At 44.8% G+C, this 643-nt stretch overlaps 1 protein-coding gene across 1 annotated transcript; it reads right to left on the bottom strand.

Moving 5' to 3' along the window:
- Nucleotides 1-206: 206 nt before the first annotated feature.
- LOC107735127 (bone morphogenetic protein 1-like) lies at nucleotides 207-639 on the bottom strand (the record flags this gene model as incomplete). The annotated part of the gene is made up of 2 exons (XM_016546915.1): nucleotides 207-375; nucleotides 453-639. Coding segments are annotated over 2 exons (333 nt in total), but the record flags the coding sequence as incomplete, so codon positions are not given.
- Nucleotides 640-643: the final 4 nt, after the last annotated feature.

Here is a 643-nt window from a genome sequence, read left to right as displayed (position 1 = left end):
GCCATAGATGCTGGAATGGCGTTAAGAAGAAAATAAACAAACATTGTATTTTTGATTAAATAAATGCAGCCTGGGTGAGCATAAGAGACTTAAAATTATTTTTAAAAAGCTTGAATGAATCCAAACTTTTGACTGGTAGTGTCCCAGAATAATAGCTTTAGATTACTGCTTAAATGTGAGGTAGATATAACTAGGGTATTCTGTGTGGTTTTTAGCGCATTCGTTTACTTTAACAGGTTTTGGTATCACCTGCGCAGCTGCGGCGGTCCGGGGTGAGCTCGTATCCAGGGTCGCAGCCGCAGTGGTAGCTGCCCAGGGTGTTGACACAGCGCTGCTCACAGTGACCGTTATCAGGCCTGGAGCATTCGTCAATCTCTGCATTACAAACAAAACTCAAGGTCAGAAGGTCACAAAGGAGACAAAGCAGTCAATATATAATTCAGGAGTGTCACCTTTGAAGAAATTAGCTGCAAACCCAGCTTTGTTCACCGAACCGTCAGATACAAACTTCATCCACAGCTGGTTGGAGCTGCTCTTGATATCGTCTGGCTTTGCGTAGCCACAGAAGCGGCCCAGTAGAGGGCTGTTCTCGGAATCACCATCTCGCAGTTCCAGGTAGTCATACGCACAGTTGTCATGTTTC

The sequence above is a fragment of the Sinocyclocheilus rhinocerous genome, unplaced genomic scaffold, assembly GCF_001515625.1.
Source record: "Sinocyclocheilus rhinocerous isolate Xijiao unplaced genomic scaffold, SAMN03320098_v1.1 C35809054, whole genome shotgun sequence".
NCBI lineage: Eukaryota > Metazoa > Chordata > Actinopteri > Cypriniformes > Cyprinidae > Sinocyclocheilus > Sinocyclocheilus rhinocerous.
Note: the sequence above shows the minus strand (reverse complement) of the source record. Positions and strands in the feature narration are given on the sequence as shown.